This window comes from Haemorhous mexicanus, chromosome 11 (genome assembly GCF_027477595.1).
Source record: "Haemorhous mexicanus isolate bHaeMex1 chromosome 11, bHaeMex1.pri, whole genome shotgun sequence".
NCBI lineage: Eukaryota > Metazoa > Chordata > Aves > Passeriformes > Fringillidae > Haemorhous > Haemorhous mexicanus.
The window spans coordinates 11,836,711-11,856,971 of NC_082351.1; the positions used below are offsets into that span (position 1 = coordinate 11,836,711).

General features: G+C 39.3%; 1 protein-coding gene across 2 annotated transcripts in view; it reads right to left on the reverse strand.

The window, feature by feature from the left end:
* ARHGEF3 (Rho guanine nucleotide exchange factor 3) overlaps positions 1-20,261 on the reverse strand; it is a 106,352-nt gene that overhangs the window by 75,662 nt on the left and 10,429 nt on the right. The window contains exon 2 of one of the 2 annotated variants that reach the window (XM_059856415.1): positions 19,058-19,153. The exons of the other annotated variant lie outside the window; for it this stretch is intronic. Coding sequence (XP_059712398.1) covers positions 19,058-19,153 — 96 coding nt within the window. The remainder of the gene's footprint in view (positions 1-19,057; positions 19,154-20,261) is intronic. 2 annotated transcript variants of the gene reach the window in all.

The window sequence follows — 20,261 nt, forward strand, 5'->3', positions numbered from 1 at the left end:
CCTCCCTAAAATTACTTACAACGAGAGTCTCAGAGCTGCAATTTCTAACATTTGACCTTTCTTACACATGGATCTCTTTTCATTGAGCTAAAAGGCACCAAAACATTTTCTCCTGGGCACCACAGTGATAAGAAGGAAAGACTAAAAGACATAAAGTGGATATAAAGGAACTCTTCAGACAGTGGGAGGGAGGGGTCACCAAACCCTCCATCTGAGCTTGGCTTGGGGATCTCTATGGAAAGTTTACCTTGGGAATAAAATCTGACACCAAGTCCCTCTCCACTGTGAGGAAAGTACAAGTGGGGTCTGCCCCTTGGAGAGGCAGCCCTGGAGAAACTAAGCATTGAGCTCATCTCTCTGTCTGTGTCAGACTGCTCCTCTTCATGAGCACAAGTTTTAACTGCATATCCTCCATTTCACCTTTCACCTCCAGCACTGGCAATATATAAGCCAGGAAATGGCAGCTTCACTCCTTAGCAACACAAATATATCTTAGAGCCCTTGAAACATTTACCAGGGAAAGACTGACTTCCTTACCTGCTAGTTCCTAGTGATCCTGCAGTAAGTAAGAATAATTAAGAATTTTGCCAAACCAAACTTTTATTACTGCAGGAACTTCTGACACTGGTAATACCCTCTGTGCTTGGGCACTTGCTTTGACCAAGGTGCTTCTACCACTATTTTGTAGCCTAGGGAATAAAATGCTTTTGTCCTGAAGATGTACAGGGTTTTCTGTTTAGGTTCCATCACACTATGCATATATTATAAAAATGTTTTTACACACTAAATTAACATGCCTCAGAATAAATCAGCAGAACTTTTTTCTGCAACCTTTACTTCACTGTAGGTTAGTTATATAATGACAATTGGTAGGTAAAAGTGTATAAAGGAATCTAAGAACTAAAATACAGACTGAATTGCTGAAAAGTTTCCATTACATTTACTAACAAAACGTTTTATCTGCCTTGAAGCATGATAAGTTAAGTGAACAGTTTATGGCAGTTTATATTAAGCTCACGCAACTTTTACATCTTCATCTGATCTTCCAGTCTATCTGCACACAGAATCACTGAGTACAAGAGTATTTCTAAGATATGAATATCCAAACTGTGCGTGTTTTGTTTAAAATATTCAGCTGCTACATCCGTTCAAAGATAAAAGCTCGTTTTTCAAATCTACATGAGTACTCAGATAATTAAAGGAAAGCTCAAACCAGTTTGAGACAAACTGTGCTAACTAAAACTTCTTTTCAATCTGCAGAAATAAAGATTGTTACTACAGCTGTGAATATTTAACAAAGATACTGTTAAACAATAAATAGAACCTACTGCTCAGATCTGGTCTTTGCAATGTCAACTGCTCAACCCATCAAATATGTACACCAAAACACTGGTCAGAAAGCACATTTATTTTTAATATATTGGAATAATTGTGACACTAAATTCCACACACAAAAAATGTCAAAGTGGTTTACCTGGTGAAGCTGGAGATGTGCAAGAACATTTTAGCTTTGAACATTATTCAAAACATTTTAGTTTTGAATACAGATTTTCTCAGATATTTAAATAACAGGTAATAATAATTTACCTTTGGTACTGCTTTTAAAAGCAGAAAAAAGCTCATGCTTTGACCTACTTAATAAAAAACATTGAATCATCCACTTGTAATCTCAAACACTATTTCTCTTTTATACTAAGCCTGTGCATTTTGGCACCAAACTGAGATTGTGGAAAATTCCATTTATTTTCCAAAGCGTAAAGCAAATCTAACACAACAGAATTTGTCTCAGAAAATATTTAAGTTCATATAGAGAGTTTACTTGATGGGTTTTTCTTGCTAAAGGCAAAGTAACTCTAAGACTGGGTGCATGTTTGATTTGTCAGGGGCCCATTCTGCAGACAAGCTCATCACAAATGGGTAACTGGGGGTGGGGAGGCCACTCAGCAGAGCAAGACTGAACACTTCGTGTCTTGAGAGAAACAAAAATACCAAGGAAAAAAACAGATGACTGATTTTCAGCTGCTGTGCTGACTTCCTGAATGTGAACATCATCTTGTACTGTCCTACTCTCATGAACTGGCATAAATGCTTTAAGAAAGAAAAACTGCCCCTGTGAATGTGGCTGCAGAGACAAAGCAGGTACATGTAGCAGTGAGCTGTCACACACCTACTCTTTTCCCATGCTTACTGCAGAACATGTTTATTTACACTATGAATCAATGCACCCTACCATAAAGGAGCTCTAACAAAACCCAAAGAAGCTACAAAATGCTTTTTTTTTCATTTCTGTATTTGATTCATTTCCTGCAAAAATTAAAAACATTCTTATTAAAGATTAAAAAAACAAATCTGAAGGCCAACTGAAGAGCTACTTTCCAATCTAAAACTCAGATATTCCATGTGATGTAACTTTTCACCTTCTGAAGAATAAGAAGCTTGATTTAAAGCTTTAAAGGAATAATAAATTATTTCTTAATTTCTAATTATTGCAGGTTGATGCAATAAATGCCATCAATATACAGGATTGTAAAAGCATCCCCCTTGATATCCATAAACTCTGGTCACATCTGAAAGAGAAATCCCTGGCTCTGGCCAGCAGGAGGACCCAGACATTTCCGCTGTTACACAAAGGTGCAGCTGTTATGTTTATATCTCTATTAAAAAATATCACCATTTCGTGAATATTATAAAAGGCTGCGATGAGAGAGATAATTCACAGCTTTACTTTGACTATGCAGCCTAAAAATATTCCTGTATCATTTCAATTACATTGGGAAGAAATACTGCCAATAATGTCTGTTAATTTTTAGTCATTACCTCAGCCCACTCGTGTATCTCGGAGATACACTGAATTCTTTACAGGGAGTACAACTGCTCATTCAAAAGAAATGTTTGCTCATTCCCACCCAACAGCCAGAGAGGATCCTCTGGTCCATGGAAAAACAAGATCTGATGGTAAAGGTTTAACTGTCCCCATCATCACAGTCAGAAAAAGCCAAGCCTCGGGGCAAAAGCCTCACAACACTCCTGCTCAAGGGAAGACAAGTCTGCTTCGTTTTGTTTTCAAACTAGAACCTAAAGCTGGGAAATCCACTTACATTAGCGAGACTGGATACTTACTGGTTAGACAGGAAAAAAACGTTTTCCACACAGAGAAATCAAACAAGGGATTTCTTAGCTGATCAAAATCCACCCAAATAACATTTTCATCTCTACCATAGCGAACCGACTGACACCGTCAAAATCCATTCAAATGCCACCACATCATGTTCTTGATAAAGGAAATGGGTGTGTTCTGAAAGCCCTTTCTCTTTGGATGTATCTCATCTGGCTCTTTCTGAAGGTAAACTTGAGTTCCTGTGGAGCTGTGATTCACCAACAGGCATTCACAGAGATCAGAAGCACCGAACAAAGAAAGCAACAGTATTTAAAACAAGTAACATCTGGAGGCAATGTCAATCCTATACACAATTTTAAAATTTTTGTACTGCTGGTTCCTTATCCTTCATTTGCAACTTCATATTTCTTCTGCATTACAGCTTGCATTTCACCTGAAAGAGCAAAAATTGTAGGTTTGTAACTAAAATGTTGTATAGGATCATTATAGTCAATTTAGAGACTTTGTGTTGAAAAGTAAAACACTCCTACATACCTTTTCAAGAGCTGCGTGATACTTTCACACCTTGCTCTCAAGGATATGGCACTAGGCCAGTCAGACAAGGAAAGAAATCTGTTTTTATTAAATGTGATCAGTTATAGAGGACTAACTTTCAGCATAATGGTTCACTGAGCGAGACTGTTCTTGCTTGAAGGGTTTCACACTGAGTGACAAGAACCACTCCTGCAATCTCTATTCAGACAGACCAGAACATCTTATCTTGAGATTGCAACAGGCCTGTCACCACCAGAGCTAATAAACTAAACTTTTCCAAGTGAATGCAGCCATGCCCATGACTTATCTTCAGCATGCAGTAACTACCTCTCTTGAAAAGTCAAATCATTCCACAATTTTCCGTCTCCATTAGTTCTGCCCTCCTGCATGCCTAAAGGATTGGAGGCTGTCATGGCAAACTCCACTTAGCTACTTTGTCACACACAGGTCAATAACTTGGACATAAATATCTCACCAAAGATTAAATTCTGCAGCATCCTGGGGCCCTGCTCAGAATACAAGCAAGTATTTTATGATGGCATATCTACAACATGGACAACAGACATTCTCCCACACATTACCAGTTAATAAAAACCAGAATATGAAAAAGTGGGGGGAATGTCAGAAATTCATAGAATACAGTCATTAAGGCTGCAAAATATCTCCAAGATCGTTAAGTCCAATCTTTCACTGACCACCACCATGCCACTCAAACCACAGCACTGAGTGTCACATGCAGTTGTTTCCTGAGCTCCTGCAGGGATGGTGACTCCACCCCACCTCTGGGCAGCCCGTTCCAATGCCTGATCACCCTTTCAGTGAAGAAATCCTTCCTGATGTCTAATCTGAACCTCCCTTGATGCAGCTTGAGGTCATTTCCTCTTGTCCTCAACACGTTATCAATAACAAAGCCTTTCATGGGATGTTGCAATATTTATATCAAGCCTGAGGGATAAAGCTTCAACTTTTTCAAGCTTTCACCATTTCTAGAGATTTTACTTAGAATTTTTTTTTTTTTAAATCCCAAATCACAATACTTCATTCTTTTTCCTTTGAGTGTTATTTTAAAGACAAGCATCCAACAAAACCTGGGAGAGAACACCTATGGTCTATTAGATTACCAAGACCAGTAAGTACAATGAATGCAACAAACTATTTCAGACACTCACAGCTGAAACATCTGTAATGCACATGATACCAGCATGTGATATACAGATACAAGTCACCAAGATCAAACTATGTAGGCTTTTAGACTTACAAACACATTTTTGCTTGTAAGACTTTCACCTGCATTACTAGCAGATTGTACACCACAGGGGCCCAAATAAATAGTGATTTCACCTCCATTTCATCACATTTCCATCTGCACAGTAATTCCTATTAAGTTGCATAAATAACTCTAAGAGCAACTATCAGCCCCCAGGTCTCAGAAAATTGCTTTCTGCTCATATTTAACAAAGTGCTCTTCATTCATATTCAGCTTTAACATATTTTTGTAGATCTCAAAAATAATTACCAGAGTCTTGTAAATATTTACTAGTTTAGTTTCCCTTTTTCTATACATAAAACTCATTAGAACTTCTCTTTGTGGCCACAAATCCCGACTACCAAAAATATTTTGTGTTACTTCATGACAGCGAAGCTACCAAATAAAGCCCTGAAATGCTTTCAAGTTTCAAAGTTTATTCATATCATAAACACCAGACTGGTTTCCCCTTTGTTCTGAATGAAAGCGAAATAAATATGAACAAGGCAATTGTATGCACAAAGGCCAGTTTACAAGTACATGGAGAGCTAGATTTAACAACAAACAGTCTCAGGATATTTGATTTAACACTGAAAATTTTATTTCTGAAAAAAGCAGAAGAGTTTTTTAAGGAAATTTATAAATAGACACTGAAGTCAACAAATACTGACCTCTACCATGTGACTTGTGTGATCCTGACCTTTGTTGCACAGTGAGGTCAGAAGGCTACTGAGACAGTGTTTATTAACAGCATTTGGCATGTGTAAATGATTTACATAATTCTTCAAGATAAAACTAAGTTATAGCTCCTGAGCAGATTTTATACTACAAATTTGGCTGAAGAAGTTTCTTTACAACATAGAACATTTGAAGACAGTGACAAATTTTACACCTAACATTTGTAACACTTTTCATTGGTCTCTGGGATGATACTTCAGCAATACTTTGAAAAGGTTTTTCTACTCTAAAACCAGCCACACCTGTCAACATATGTGAGGTTTTATGCAAGAGAATTACTTCCTATTCAGTAAGCAACCCCCCCATACTTTCACTGAAGGACACTTAACATGAGATGCAAAAGCAAAATGTTTTCAGTTAGTTATTATTCACAGCTGGGCTCCCGTGGGAACATTTTCTGCATCACTGTTGCCATAGTAATTACTATAGAAACCCTGAATGCAATGGACTCAAACCTGTTCAAACTGTGGTACCATTAAAGCTGCATTCAAAATATCCAAGCAGGACAGAAAATGTTCACTTATATCTACTTTTGCCAGCAACAAGTTAGGTTTTCTACTCTCTTCAATATAAATACACTAATAACATTAATTTCAGCCCAAGACCATTTCACAAGAACATACAGGAAACCTTGTTAAAATAATTTTCTTACAAGTACAGAATCCTGTATTTTAAAATAACAGTATACCAGTGATGGCTCTTCAATTGTTTATGTTTTGTCCCAGGTCAAAGAACATTCCTTAAAAAGTGCATTTATCAGTAGGAGATATCTGGAGCTAGTTTTTTTCCAAAATGCATGTATAAGTACATATAAAAAAAGAAAAATTATTTCTGTGGATACATACACTCCTGTGCTTTTTCCTTTCCTTCTTGATTACAAACCCTGCAAAACCAGGCATTAACACATGAAGTGAGGCACAAAATGGGATTTTGTTGTAAAGCAGAACAGTGATGAGCCACCAGTGGAGGAAATTAGTAGCACTTGCACATCTGCACACACAATTTTGTTCTTTATTTCCATCATGTTTTGGGTTTTTTTTTCCCCAGACACTCTCTGCTGTTATGTTTCCTCTGAAACTTTTAATGCCATGCGTTTAAAATAAAGCACATTTATCTTTGTTCTTACTCTTGCTGATAGCTAATGTATTTGGGTTTCAACGAGGTACATTAGAGACACACTGAAATATTTCATTATAAAAAGTGAAAATCTCCCCAGTCACAAGCACAAAAGAACAGCCTTTTCCAGTCTCTATACAGAAAGCACTGGAAGACACGGACAATATCCCCAGGCACTACAGCAGCTGAAGTAAAAGTCAAACCACAAGGGAAGAAATTAAACAGATGTTGATTTGATCAATGATGATGCAAAAGTATTTAACATTTCCTTTGTGGTCATGGATACCAGAACTACTGTTGGTAGCCTAGGTGAGTGATCCTCCTCCTTTTGAATACATCAAGTATGTTTCTGGAGCCAAGATGCTGGATTTTTTCCAATCACTTACGCTATACCTCTTGATTAATAAAACACTATCTGTGCTTTCAGGACAGCATTTTTCATTTCCAAATGCATCAAAACTAGTGTTTTATGGACAACTGACATGAAAAGAGTTCACTTCAGCTGATACTCTTCCCACCTACAACTGGGTCACTCATCTAGGATTTCAGGCTTCTGCAGGATGCACTCAATGTTATCTGAGAGAGCCCTCCAGGCAGCTCCCCCAACCCTGAGAACTTCAAACCCAGATAGAAGAGATATGCAGCAGATTTGATGAGTCAATCACTTGGGAGAAGTGGCATAGTAATGAAAGACAAGTTTGCAATTCTGACGTTACACTATGGACTCATTGTTCAGAGTAAAGATTGAAAATAAAAGCTGCTTTCTTACTTCCAAGAGACCGAGGTGGCACCAGAATGAGGTGAAGCAGCACTCACAGGACACGGGGTGGGTGGGATGTGACCTCATGGTTACAGGCAGAGCTAAAGATCTGAGGTTTAGCACTGAGCACACAGGTGACAGCAGAACCCCACCTCCTGCTGCTGGGGCAGCTGAGGAGGGTCCTTCCAGCGGCAGCACCCCCAGGTTGTGTCACCACCTCTGTGAGCTCCTGCCACGACAGGGCTGTGCTCAGCTCAGGGCAGCACTTGTGCTGCTGCTCTCACCAAGGACAGGAATGGCCACGCTCTGTGGGGGCCTCCCTCACCGGGCCAGCCCTAACCAGCATCTCACCTCAACCACACACTTCTGCTAAAACTGGAGCTCATGTGCTCCGGCAGTTTTTATATCTTCTAGAAAATGAAACTAGGCAATGAGTTCAAAAGTTGCTGGCAAGACTAAGAGCAGAGTCACATGTCATTTCCTGAGGAAACCAGGCTCTCTTCAAACCACACACATGCACCTTCTTTCTGCAAGTCTGACTTGCTGAGGTACCTCAAAATGCAAAGAAAATGGTTTCAGAACTCCAAGCTGCCATGTCCCTTGGTGTCCTACTGAGAAAGATAAAAGTTTGGGGAGTTACTTGGTTGGATCTTGAAACTCAAAATGTGTCATACCTTTTATTCTTCAGGTAAATCTATGAAATAAGGAAAAAAAACTTGTTCTTTAAATTGGCATAATGAATCAACCACCCTACTTGGGGAGAAATGAAATGATTTTTTTGTCCAAGTTCGTAAAATTGGGTGTCTCTTCTTAAGAGAAATATTTAAAATGACTAGCAAGTGAAAAATATTAAATCTTATCCACAAAGACAAACATTAACACTGTGTCTGATATGCAAACAAAGAGCTTTAAGATGATTGCTAAACTCAACTGCACTGTGAAAAAAGATGCAGAAAAGAAACATCACAGTATTTTTATGTTATCTTTAAATGGAAACCAGATCAAAGTAGTTACACCTTTGCTTTAGTGGAATATAAACAGAGTTGCAGTACACTGTTAGCAAAAGCCCAAAAGCCTCAGTTAACAAAAAAAAATTGCCCTATAGTGCATTTGAGATGTAACTGATTGCTAAAAGGCTATTAAGGCATTAAATTACCATAGGAGACATTTATTGTAAGCATGCTCTGGTATCAGGAGTGTCAATCTCTGCACACCAATTACAAAGCCTAATAGACAATTAACACATAATAAAAAGTGGGTGTAACTACGTTTTTACAACAGCTTCACACAAAACCCTTCCTGTTCTTACAGAAATCTCAATACATGTACAAAGTACTGTGTAAAGAACCTGAAATTTTAAATATTTCACTTCCAAACAAATACAGGCACTTGAATAACTCAGCTTGTTTTCCTACACAAGTTAGCACTGTAAACAAAAGAAATTCACGTGCTTTGTTAAAATCTCCTCTTGACTAAGTCTGTAACAAAGCAAGACAGCCGGCATCCACACGGATCCCAAATCTTGCTCTGCAGCACCACAGTGTTGTTTACCTGAGCAATTTCTAAACTGCCGGGTTAGGCTGAGAAAACAGCTCAGCATTCTCTCCGGGGAAACACAGCTTGTTGCTTCACAAGACTACAAACTATCCTCATCTATTCACCTACTCATGCAAAATCCGAAATCAATTGTGACCTCGTGATGGATTATCAGCTTTGGAGATTACCAATATCTTGGCAAGAGAGTCACAGATTCCTGACTGGACAAAAAATAGTATTTTAATCACCAATAAAAACAGTTTGACTTGAAATTGGCAAGGAAATATTACTCAGGAACTTTGATGGGATTTAACTCAAGACCATTTCCTATAAATAAGGACACCAGGGATTCAGAATCCAAAAGTAGTTTTTGCCAGTTCTCAAGTCTTCGGTCAATCCTCCCACCTGCCCTTTGTGACAATTTTGTGTTTCTGTAGATAGAAGTCAGCTGCTGAAAGGCCTGAGGCAGAAGCATGGTAAGAGAAAATCATGATCCCATCCTACCTTTATGAGAAAAACAAACAGCTGAACATTCATGGCCTGTGTTTCTCAAGGAGACAGGGACAGCTGCTTCAGTTACATGGAATTACACGTTAGTAGAGGAACATAAGAAATCACTGTTCTGTTTATCACTACAAAATTAGCATATACAATTTTTCCAAAGTGTTCAGAGTCAGGGGACATCTCACAGCTGTCTTGCAAAAGGAACCTGCTCAACCTGACAACAGAAAGCTCGGCAAAACACACCTACAGACCTGAAGGACACTGCTGGTCAGAAAAGTCCAGCCCTACCCATACAGCACACACACTATGAGCAAAACCAGACATATACAACCTTCGGAGAGGAAATGCAAAAATAGTTCTGGTGCTAAAGAATTTACCTTTTCAATACCTTGGTACACTAAAAAACTACCACGAAACCAAGCACTGTAATTGTAATAAATCCTTCAAAACAAAAGACAAACACCAGTAGGTGGGAGAAGCTTGGCTATAGCTTAAATGGAATTAAAACATGACACATTTCCTAAAGGAAACAGCCCGAGGGGGGCCGATCCCCGCGGCGAGGAGCGCCCTGGGCGGGCACAGCGCGGGCGGCAGCGACTCGCAACGCCCAGCGCTGCTCCCCGGCTCCAGCACACGGAGAATGAAGAGATCACATTCCAGCAGAGTGGAAGGCAACAGCTGGAGGAGTTTATTCCCATTTTGTTATTTCAGGAATAATAAACCAGCAGATTATCAAATAAATTTCAATGGTTAATGATAAACTCATTTAACCCTCTAAATCCTATTTTTTCTCTTCGCTTTCTTCTTCATTTGTATGGAGATCAGTGGATATTTCCCACAATTTTCTGTTTTGTTATGCAGTGCTCCCATGTCAACATAGCACAGGGGAAGAAGATGAAAGAGCTCTTTGGGTCAGTCGCTAATTTAGATAAAGGAGGTTATACGGGAGAAGGAAAAAAATCTCCAAACTTATGAAATCTGATGGATAGGACAGAGAGGATGGTATATACCAGGGCAGATACAAAAAAAGCACCTCTACGGTCTGCACTTTGCTACAAATCCCTTAGTGATCTGTAGTGGACTCAGCGTGACCCCCTCCCTGCACTGAGTTAGGGAACAGCAGATCTGAGAGGGAGGGAATGTGCTGAAGCATGCCCAGGTACAACCTGCCAGATCTAGCTCTGTGTAGCAATAAATAATAATGGATTATAAAGTGTCAGATGTGAATGTATCTAAAGAAATTGCAAAGACACATCAGTTTTTTTAAAATTGAGTGCAACTTGTCTCCTTTTTTTAAATCTATCCAGTCACATACAACTTGCATTTAATCTGTGGAATATAAACACATTATATAGCTTACTAACGAGAGTCACATTTATCTTACTGTTCTGTACAGCACGGGGCTGGCGAGAGATCCCAAGAGAAAAAAACTGAGAGCTCCTCCTTTTTGGTGCAGTTTGCAGCAATTAATGAGTCTTTGAAACAAAATCTTTTTTACACTCAGAAGCATAGTAGCAACTGAATTCACTGTTTTCAAAACTATAGAATCCATTTTTTAAAATGAAGACATAACTAACCAGACAGCTCATAAAACACAGTCAGATCTTGGCCTTCATCACTGAGTACAAAGCCTGACAGAAGATGACAACAAACCACCTCTATTCCCGCCAACACGTTAGGTTATTTTTTAATTTATGCTTCTTATAATAATTAAGTTCAAAGTCAGGAAAGAAAAACATGAGTTCTTCATACTAACCAACACAAGAGGATATCCTGAAATATTTGCAGGTAGTTTTTTGTCACATATTTTTAATGAGTTTCTGTTCATAATGACCTTAATATTCCTATTCACACAGGTTTTCTCTTTCCACATCAAAATAAACAAGGAAGAGGAATTTCCTTGCATAGTTTTAAGGCAATGGAATGACAACCTAATACAGAAAAGCCATCTTTTGTAACCCACAGATTTGCAGGTGACCAAATGTATTCAGCTTGAAAGACATATAATCAAATCACTGTCTTTCACAACACTTAGCTATTGAAACTTTCAGGGCCCCGCAGGAAAACACAGTTAATTTAACCAGTTCACACACCCTCCAGCCTTCCTTCCCCCATGAAGGAAAGATCAAATTACAAATCACCCTTTGTTTCTGATCTTCTGTTTCCAAATACTGCAATGTCTAAGTATTAGCAAAGAAATACCGTTTCTGTTCCTTAAAAACTTTATCACCAGCTCCCTCTACAGCCAGAGAATTAACTAAAAATATGTAAGAACTGTTTTTCTGGGGGGAGGGAAGCAAGGAGAAGTGTCTTCCTATCAGTATCAGAGTATTAACTAGAAACTCAGCTGTAATAGATGCTGAAAAATGTATAAAATAAAACACACTGTTTATAAGAACAGATTCTGGATTTCTTAGTGAAAAGGAATCATGACCAAGGACAAGAACCTTTAGAAAGAGAAGCAGAGTAAGCATACAGGAAACAGATGGTTACCAGCGGTAGATCACTGGGGTTTGGGGGTCTTTTACATTAAAAAAAAGTGCCAATTCATATAGACACATTCACCCACAGAGAGAATCAAGATGATTCAAAGAGATTAGCAGAAATTCACACTCACTGTCCCCTGCTCTGCAGTGAGGAGCTGCACAAGAAGGGATGGAAATGGTCAGGGCAGCTGAGCTGCCCACAGGGACATTCCACAGGCCAGGAGACCATGCCCAGGGCAGAGGGAGCTGGACAGGGCCGATGGCTGCATGGGGATGGGCATCAGTCAGCGACTGGTGAGCAAGGATCCTGTGCACGGCTTGTTTCTCTGTCTCTTCAACTGCAGCTACTGCTAGCGCCGGGAAAAGCTGTAATTGTAACAAACAGCCTTTAAGTCTCGTGAATTCCTTTAGTGCTAACTGAAGCAGGACAGTGCTGAGTCCTGAATAAACGTGTGCAAGTGGTTCCTGCAGCCTTAAAGGCTGCGGGCCTGAGCAAGGCTGATAAGAAGCTGCATCTCGGCCAGACCACGCTGGGGTGCACTCAAAGAAAAGATACTTTTTTTCTGGAGGCCTGTGACCAAAAAAGGATGATTTGAGGAATGGAATGCTCCCCAAATGACCACCAGAGACCCCCTAAAGATGCCTACTCTAAATAAGCTCCAAGAAGTGATTTGAATATGCAAAGAATTTGTGTGAGTGTTTAGCATGTATGTATGAGTCTTGGGAAATGTAATGAATATGTATAAGCTACATAGATTTAAACTAGTGTGTTAGCTAGTGGGTTAGGCAGAAATATACCCCTCACCTAAAATCTGGCACCTAAAATAAAAGTGATGCCTCTTCCTAATACTGAAATTACAGCGCTAGAGAGTTTTATTTCTGACTTTTGGTGACACTATCACTGCCATTAGTTAGGGGTTAAGTCATGACAGCTATGAAGAAGGGATGGCAGTGTTTTCCTTTACTTGGTTTGTTAGCATGTTTCATATTTTTCAACAAGAAATTTTGACTGTTTCTGCAATTTTTGTGTTTTTTTTTTCCGAAGATAATAGAGAAGAAAATACATCAAGATGCTGCATATCTGAATGAGAAAATGAGGCATTTTGATGCCAAATTTAATCCTTGTTCTAAACTACGCAAACTCATTTATTTATATTTGCAAGACAGCCCTGAAGGAGATGTCTTCATCCTCTATAATCATAATTTCAACTTGTAAATGACCAAAACCTGAGTTAGGGATGGTGAGGCCTTCCTTCCTTACTATCATTGGTGATCCAAGCCTAATCAGCTGTTATTTATCACCCTGATAGCAGGCACTTCTCTAATTCATGGAGGGGGGAGCGGGGAGGGGAAAATGAAATTCAGTTTAAAAAATTCCACACACCAAAATGTGAAAGCCTGATTCCTTATTTAAAGCTACACAGATTCAGCTTCTCAGTACAAGTGATTCCTGTTCCAGCCAAGTGAGTTACTCACACAGTCCAGTGACATTTTCTATTAAACTTATTTTTTTAGATTTCACTGGGGCAGCCCATAAGGAAGAACACAGCAAGATACTTCTAAAAAAACAGATGGACTGACAGATTTTTACACTCCTTTCCTACACCAAAGTAAGTAAAAGTTACAGTTTTAAAACATTCTGCAGCTCTTTATTAAAAGAAATGTATTTCACTCTCTCTATACACTCCCTGTGAGCACTCAATTTATTTGGCAGAGTACAAAAGCCTCGTCATCAGCCCATGCACTAACACACATTCATAAACAAAATACCATTGAGGGCAGTCTAAAGATGTCATTACCTTTTACTTGGATAAAAATTTCTTGACATTCAACTGGAGCCAATCAGGTATTTCAGAAATGTTTTTTCTAACTCCCTCCCTCCCTCAGCTAACAGCTATAATAAAGAGAGATGTAACATTTAAAAAGCAGGTAGGACCCAATAGAGTCATAACCAAATATTCAGCAAATGTTTTAAGAGACACAGTATCAACAAAAATTATTTGCAGTATGACCTAGAGACAATGTAATAACATGTACAAGATGCAGGTTATAACTTTATCCAGGAACCTAGTGAGTGATGATCTCTCACCAAAAACAAAAACAAAAAATGAACCCCCTGCAAAAACCCACCAAGGAGTAGCCTTAGCTTAGTAAGGAGTTTTTTGAACAAGCAATTCGTAACTCACTTCTGCTGCTATGTCCTTATATGATCCCAGAAAAAAAGCCAAGGGCGGGGTGGGAAGGGGGAAGGAGAACAACCAAGGAGGGAGTGGGCACAGCCCCTCATCCGAACGAAGGCTGCCACCTCGTGGGCTTGGGCCAGGAGCAGCCCCAGCGCTTTTCTTTCTCAAGGCAAAATCAAGGTTTTTGATCCCATCCAGGATGAGGAAATGCAATCCATACTTAGTTTTGCAAGACCTAATGACTGAACATATGTTTAAACTTGTATTTGCCTCTGGGGCATATTTTCTTCAGCTACAAAGCCCATTTCATGTATGCATGAGGCAAAGTCAGCAGTTGGTGAGTGCACTTACTTTAACCATTTCAGCACATTCTCATCTCTCACTGTTTGTGGGTGTGCTACAGAGCCTCATGAGTCACCTTCTCCATGTCCCACATCACTCTCCTGGATCTTCATCCACTTCCTTTAAGGGACTGGTCTCAGGCTGCAAGTCCCAATGCAAGTGATTCCCTTGTAACAATTTTCAATTCTACTGCTCCTTTTATGGGCAGAGAAGTACTTGAAATAAACTAGGAAAGTTAGGTAAGATAGAAGTGATTTTACATACATGCAGTAAACATTTATCTGCTTTATAAAATGTAGTTGGTCATGATTGTTTTGTTATGCTGTCCTGAATATTTTATGGCTTTCCAAGAAAAGCATTTTCTCTCTTTGTAAAAAGACATACTAGAAAGCAACTAATTCAAGGCCTCTGGCAGATAAGATTAATTTTACCCAGCTATCTAAAATGTTAATCTGTAATTTATGGGGCTTCCTTTTTGCACAGACTGTAACCTTGTGTTCCCTGGACATGCATGTGCCTTTTGTAATCAAATATCTGCAGTTAAACCACACTTGACTAGAGCCAGTTTAATTCAGTTCTTCAGGATGACTCATTTCTACTGATTAAACAAGGATATAGGAGAAACAGGGAAAGTTGTGAAACTTGTTTCTCTTCTTACTGTAATTCCAGACACATAATTCTTCCTTCATCAACTGGCAGCTGACAAAAGCTGCAACAGAGCCATGATGATTTATTGTCACGAAACCTGACTTCCCACACAAGCTACGAGTCAGCTTGTGCACTTGTCTGTCTGAGCTACAGAAGGCAGCAATTTAGCTGCTCCCTTCTGATCCTCACTGAGGAAGAAGGGCTGTGTGATTAAAACCACAGGCATTAAGGTAAGATCTATGTGGTATCTACTTTGTTCCTTATTAAGTGAAGATGCACATTTTCAGCTGCTCACCATTGCTTTCCTTCTTGCTTTTACTCAGTCACGAGGATGTCAGTTCAAGTATTGTTTTCATCTCAGTTGACTCTGTTATTTCTTTTCCCTTATTGAACAGATGAACTTATTAAAAAAACAAACAAACGCTTCAAATACAGGTTGTACAATACTCCAGAATAATTACTTTTTCTATACCAAAGGGTTTCCAGACACCTGCACACTAAGATATGACAGTAAGCTGCTCTTTTTCAATGTATGTAATGATGGAGCTGTGTTTAAAGTTAGTTTATGCAATATCTATATTCAGTATTTAAGCATGTCTTCCTTCTCACTCTATGGATTGGAGTTTCAATAGCTTCCCTTCTCCACAAAGTCACCAGTCTCAGATTAGAAAAGAAAGCTGAAACAAAAACTGTCTGTTAGAGTATAAAACAAAAAATAAAAGATGCTACAAAGTTTCTATCCTCAAATTCAGTTTAACCCAAGTCATAAGTACAGAGTCAGAATGCATTAGAGTCCACATATAAGAGTGCTTGTTTGGTTATTTATAAGATTTATAGATTTATGTACTCATAATATGAACAGTTTCCAGAGAAATTTTGTCTAAAAGTGATTAAAACTCTGTTATAGAAATAGCAGAACACTGCATACTTCATAAGGAACATGGCAGAGTATTTGGAGACAGAAATAGAAAGCCAAGGCACCAAAACTGTCATGAGACATCGAGAACCCAAATTTCAATTATTGGTTTTAAAAGGATTAAATACTTCCTGACTTAATCCTAAGTAACATCATGAAGGAGTGACTAGCAAGATTTCATCCAGCCTAGAGGAAGCATGTTATAAAATCCACACACAATAACAACACCTGGAAAATTTCCAATTCTCCTGCACATTTGCTTTGAAAAACAATGTGCCAGCCAGCTACTTTCACAGAAAGCCTGGATGAATTGACACAGTTCCCACTTGCTCCCTAATCTTTAGCTCCTTTCTTGCAATTGTCAACATTAAAACACTGAGAATCTGCCAAATCAGGAGCTTCTACAATTTCAAGGCTCTCAAGCCTCGATTGTTCAACACTCTTCCACACCAGCTCAGACAGCTGATATTATTGATGTTATGACCATCCAGCAAGTTCCTTCACTTCCCTGCTTATCAAGAGCAGCTTAATTTGGTTTGCACATGAACAGTGCCACAATACCCTGCAGTTATCAGACACTCACAGCAGTCACACTTCTGCTACTACCAGCATTCTTCTGCTGCTGTAATCTTGTTTATGTATGTTGGGAGGGGAAAAAAGCAACAGAACCAAGTGAAGCATTGCAAGTGAGAATTCAATTATTTTTTCATCAGGTAGATGCACCTGATGCAGATGCAAAACACTGATAAACTAGAATGGCAGACTTGGTAAATGGCTGCACAAGGTAACTGGGGGTCAGTCAATTATTTACTCCCCCCTCTGTTTCTAGGAGGCCTTGTGCAACATCAAAGCCTTTTACAAGCATCCTAAGTGATGTTTAAATGCTAGATAAGGTCTTGCTCAGAGCTTTTCTCAGTGGATGCTTTTGACTTAATTGAATACATTATCCTGTCACTGTGTACTTTTAACAACAGACATTTCTAATCTTCCTATGACTAACACCAGTCCTTACCAATACTCATATTTTCATGAAAATAAACCCAGAACTATCAGAATGTAATTAAGTTCAAAGAATCAGACAATGAATAAACAGCAATAAAAGAACAATGCAGTAATGCAGTGCACCATTGTACTTTATTAGGCTGAGAAAAATAATGTTCATTCAACTGTAGTATTCACAGAAGCCCAGAATAAAAAATAGTATTTTAGAAATCTAACCAGACATGCACCACACTGCTATTGATAAAGTCCTCCCTGGGCCTCCTTATCTCCAGGTTAAACAAACAATCTCAATTCCTGCAGCTGCTCCTCATCAGACTTGTGCTCCAGCCCCTTCCCCAGCCCCCTTGCCCTTCTCTGGACACACTCCAGCCCCTCAATGTCTTTGTGCAGTGAGGGGCCCAAACTGAACCCAGAATTGGAGCTGTGGCCTCAACAGTGCCCAGTGCAGGGGGACAAACACTGCCCTGGTCCTGCTGGCCACACTATTGCTGATACAGCCAGGCTGCTGCTGGCCTTCTTGGCCACCTGGGCTCATGTTCAGCTGCTGCCAACCAGCAACCCAGATCTTTTCCTGCCAGGCAGCTTTCTGGCCACTCTGCCCCCAGCCTGGAGATGCAGGGGGTTGTGACCCAAAGGCAGGATCCATCTTTACCTTGCTGAACCTCACACTACTGGCCTTGACCCATGGATCCAGCCTGTCCAGATCCCTCTGCAGAGCCCTGCTACCCTCCAGCAGACCAACACTCCCACCCAGCTTGGGGTGCAACCTGCAAATTTACTGAGGGTGCCCTCCATCCCCTCATGCAGATCATTGATAAAGATATTAACCAGAGCTGTCCCCAGCTCAATACCACAAGCAGGATATAAAAATCAGCAAAAGACATCAAACGAAAAAAAGTGTTTGTGTCAATTTCCCACCCCTCGGTAGATTTGTGAGTCAGGAGGGAAGCCCACAGCTCCTCCTCATGCTGCCCTTTTATCCAAAGATTTTGTTGAGAATGTTCCAGAAGAAATATTTAAAAGAAACTACTCTGAGGTATTATTATGCTGTTAGTTTAATATTACATTAAGACCAAAGCAAAAAAAAAGATTATTTGATTTCCTGACAGCATGCAACAGGAAACAGAACATTCATTTGCTAATATTTCTTTAATTCTTCAGCTTTTCAAGAGTATTTCTCAGACAACAAAAACAACATAAGGTAGGTTTTTGTCCATATGGGTGTCATGCTTCCTGTCATGAATTTACTGGTTGTTTGCCACATGGTAAATAAATAATGTAAAAAACCCCTAGCAAACAACAGCAAGTAAAATCCAGCAGGCTCTCAAGAAAAGGCTCATTAACCCAGGTGGAATAGTCTCAAATCCTTTTCAACACCCTGTTCCCTTCATGGAAACAAACCAGGTGCTAGAAATTTCATAGTCTGTGGCAATTTTCACCAAAAAAATTGTTATGAAGTGTAAGCATTTGTCCACATCTACCCTTTAACATTGCAATTGCTTTTTTCCTCCAGCACTGATTTTTTTCTATACACAACGCAGAAACTATTGACTTTGTAATGTCTCCCAGGGCAGGAATCTTGGGTGCCTCAGAGCACTGGAGGTCCTGGTACCAGCATGGCCCAGCACCCCAGCAGCAGCGGGAGATTAAAACATTTGCCATATGTGAAAGATTCCCTGAGCACAACTGCTGCACTGCTAAAATGAACAGGAGTTTTTCCACAGCCCATCCCCCATGACACCCTGTATCATGTCATCTGCTAAAACCTCAAAAGCAAAATAAAAAATTTCCATTTTTCCTTCTCTGTTGTTAAATAATGCAGACTTAATGCATCAGTTAAAACAAATAATTATTTTACTTAATTTTCAAACTACATCTCCCAATATTGCTGCCTACTAACCTCTTAAAAAATTAGAGGTAACACTTACCAAATTTTTTCTTGTTCCATTCCTCCTCTGGCACACTGGTTTATTACAGCAGGGCTACTCATGGTAAGGGCTGAGCTTTCAGAATTCATTTTTTTTCTACAAAAGAACAACATCAGAAAACAAGAGAAAATACTATTTAAGTAAAGACTGTGGTTACTAATTAAGTAGAAAATGGAAATTTTAATACAAGAACTTTTAAAAACCAAATACAGTATGTTTTACTCATTTAAGTAAATGTTCTACATCAATGTCATTAATTGGATGAATACACTGAGAAGGATTTGGCAGTTTTATGGACTTGCTAGTTGTGCCAAATCCAACACTGATTGTCTTCTGTTTACTTTTCTGAACACATGCCAAGAGAGTTGATGTCAGCAAGCCTGTAACCAGGGCTGTGCATCATGGCAGCTCTGCTAATTCAGAGCAGCAGCCACAGCCAGCACTGCTGTGCAATGATCCACACACACAACATGGGGGAGAAGACTTCCATTTCTAACATGTAAAGACTTACAGAAGCTTTTCAGCATATTTTAATAACTTAAGATCATACTTTGCCACTTTGTAGGAAACAACCATTCATGGCTGAAGCCCCTCTCTAAAACAGCACAGGCATATTCCATTTGCAATAGCAATTCCCAAGTTACACCACCTACAAAAGGTCTATATGGTCAAATAAGTTTCCAGTAAATGACTTGCATGGCAAGAACAAATGAAGACTCTACATTAATGCAAGTTAATTCCACCATGAAACACTAATCATTTTTTAGTAACAGGATCCACAATGTTAACCTGAAACTTTTGAGTCCTATAGCTTCCCTACCCACTCCCACTTTCTTTTAAGGGGGGTGAGGATATCTTTAGCTATCAGTCATCTTATTCAACTTGATTTGACACCTAGTTTGTATAATGATCAGCACAAGAACTGATTAAAAGAAATCAGGCTCAACTGTTCATGAATTAAAACCTACTAGTATATAACCAGAAAATAAGCTGTGCTTGTCAAGATAATCCCTTACTCTTTTCAAGTAGGTACAAAGAACCGTTAAAAAGCTGGTTTAACCTCTGTGAAACCTGGGTCAAAATCTGACTTGACAGATTTCAGGGACAGCATGAAAAGCTGAGCACAGGGCACACACCCCATCACTGGCAGGTAGATAAGGCCAACCTGCACAAACTAAATGTTCTGAAGAGACTGCCCATCCTG